This window comes from Octopus bimaculoides, chromosome 7 (genome assembly GCF_001194135.2).
Source record: "Octopus bimaculoides isolate UCB-OBI-ISO-001 chromosome 7, ASM119413v2, whole genome shotgun sequence".
Taxonomy (NCBI): Eukaryota; Metazoa; Mollusca; class Cephalopoda; order Octopoda; family Octopodidae; genus Octopus; species Octopus bimaculoides.
This window is the reverse complement of record NC_068987.1, coordinates 40,255,757-40,258,084: the sequence shown is the minus strand read 5'-3', so window position 1 is coordinate 40,258,084 and position 2,328 is coordinate 40,255,757. Positions and strand designations below refer to the sequence as shown.

The 2,328-nt window shown below is 36.6% G+C and overlaps 1 protein-coding gene across 5 annotated transcripts in view; it reads left to right on the top strand.

Moving 5' to 3' along the window:
• Positions 1-1,859, top strand: part of LOC106875848 (excitatory amino acid transporter 1-like) — a 321,485-nt gene extending 319,626 nt beyond the window's left edge. For 4 of the 5 annotated variants that reach the window (XM_052969531.1, XM_052969535.1, XM_052969533.1 and 1 more), the window contains one exon: positions 1,536-1,859. In XM_052969531.1, coding sequence (XP_052825491.1) covers positions 1,536-1,761 — 226 coding nt within the window. In that variant the 3' untranslated portion in view covers positions 1,762-1,859. The remainder of the gene's footprint in view (positions 1-1,535) is intronic. The other variant, XM_052969534.1, reaches the window with a different exon arrangement.
• The last annotated feature ends 469 nt before the right edge of the window (positions 1,860-2,328 follow it).

The following is a 2,328-nucleotide window of genomic DNA, read 5'->3' as shown; positions in this document are numbered from 1 at the left end:
ATAGAGAAATTAAGGCCAATAGATCAGATATAGTTGTCAAAGATCATGAAGGAAAAAAATGTTTTCTAATTGATGTATCAATACCAGCAGATGACAACGTTTCCCTAAAAGAAATGGAAAAACTTTCAAAATACAAAGACCTGGAAATAGAAGTAACTTGAATGTAGAATCTAAAACCAGAAACAATTCCTATCATAGTAGGTGCCTTAGGTATAATAAAAAAATATTCAGACAAATACATAACAAAAACACCAGGACTTACAAATATATATGACATACAGAAAATTGCACTACTGGGCACTGCACACATCCTACACAAAACACTTTCAATACAGTAACCATAAGAGCATCACAGCAAACCACAGCACATACCCAAGGCACACAGAGCTACGCTCGGTAGTGAAGTGAAAGCACATTATAAAAATAAAACTACTGTATAATAATAATAATAATAATAATAACAACAACATTGGAAAAGTACCTTAGGAATGAGAAATTCCCCCAGGACACCTGATGAAGGCTAGAAAGTACATCAGCTGAAACATTTTAACAACAAACAAATATCTATCAAATGTAAATAATGTACATAATTCTTCATCTCTCACATATAGAACTGTACACCATATTATTGTTACATTACACGATATCATCATCATCATCATCATCATCGTCATTTAACGTCCACCTTCCATGCTAGCATGGGTTGGACGATTTGACTGAGGACTGGCGAACCAGATGGCTACACCAGGCTCCAATCTGATTTGGCAGAGTTTCTACAGCTGGATGCCCTTCCTAATGCCAACCACTCCGAGAGTGTAGTAGGTGCTTTTATGTGCCACCAGCATGAAGGCCAGTCAGGTGGTACTGGCAATGGCCACACTCAAAATGGTGTATTTTATGTGCTACCTGCACAGGAGCCAGTCCAGCGGCACTGGCAACGACCTCGCTACCTTATGTTAATAAAGTAAATCCAGTATAAGATTGCCAATATAGAATTACCTTAAAGGAAATGTAAATGGAGATTTGCAGAATTATGCAACATGTTTAAAGTATTGCAAATACATATCTAATCTGGTGCAAGCAATTAAGCTCCAGTTCAGTTTTTCTATTCAGTAGCCTGCCTGATGCTTTAATATCTCATACATAATCTACAGCCATGCCTATTATTAGAATATGGTGGGGCCCTCCCAACAATATCTGCCTCACTCTCAAATTGAGTATAATTGCCCCTTAATTCCCACATTTTCTCGGCCAGAGATATACTGGTAGCCTTATAATGGTATTTAAAGGAGGAGAGGTGATTATTCAATCTCGTTTTGAAGTCATGTGATGACATGCCTATGTAGGTAAAGGTATTAGTACTAGTTTTTATAGTATATTTATAGACGATATTATTTGAGATAGGGCCCTTAAAGTGGCTTGGTATCAACAATTGCACTTTTTTGGAGCAATTCCATTACTACTAATAGCAATTCATTACTATTATTATTACCTTTGTTATTGCTTTAACATCTCTGTATTTGTTTTTCTCCCAGAGACCGACTCAGATCTGGCAACAATGTATTGAGTCATATTTTAGGATGTCTAATTATTGACCATTTCCTGAAGCCATCATCATCAAAGGACAAAAAGAAATATAAAATTGAAGAAAATTGTGAAGAACTGAAGACAATGACATCAACTGTAACACCAAGTTCTTCTGAAGAAGAGAAAATCAGTTTGTTTACAAATGGCACTAACCCAGTAATTTCTCAAACTTAATTCAACACAAACCTCTCTTGGTTTTTATTTTTCTTGCATGTTTGGAATGTCTTCATTTATTTTATTTTTCTATTAAACTAACATTAATTTTCTGTTCAGAGAGTCTTCAAAATTGTCACTTCTTATATGTATATACATATGTATGATGAGAGAGAGAGAGAGAGAGAGACATGCACAAACACATATGGCAAGCACTACTCATATCAAGAAAACATCATTGCATCTCATCCCACTTAAACATGACCAACAATTAACTAGAACCTTCATAATGACACCATGGTAGCTGCATGTCTTTAATACAGAAATACTTCAGCTCTTAATAATTTCTGACCCTCTACAAAACTTAGGTGAAACCCAGGATGGAGTTATGCTCCCATATCTGGCATTGTTAGTACAAACAGCACCAGATATATATCCTAGACCATGTCCAGACGAAGGTCACTTGACTGATTGTCATAAAGTCACTTACAGACATGCTCCAGCTTATGACCCACAGATGTACTGTACCCCCCTCTCTCTCTCTCTTTCCCTCCCTCTCTCTCTCCCTCCCTCCCTCTCTCTCTCTCC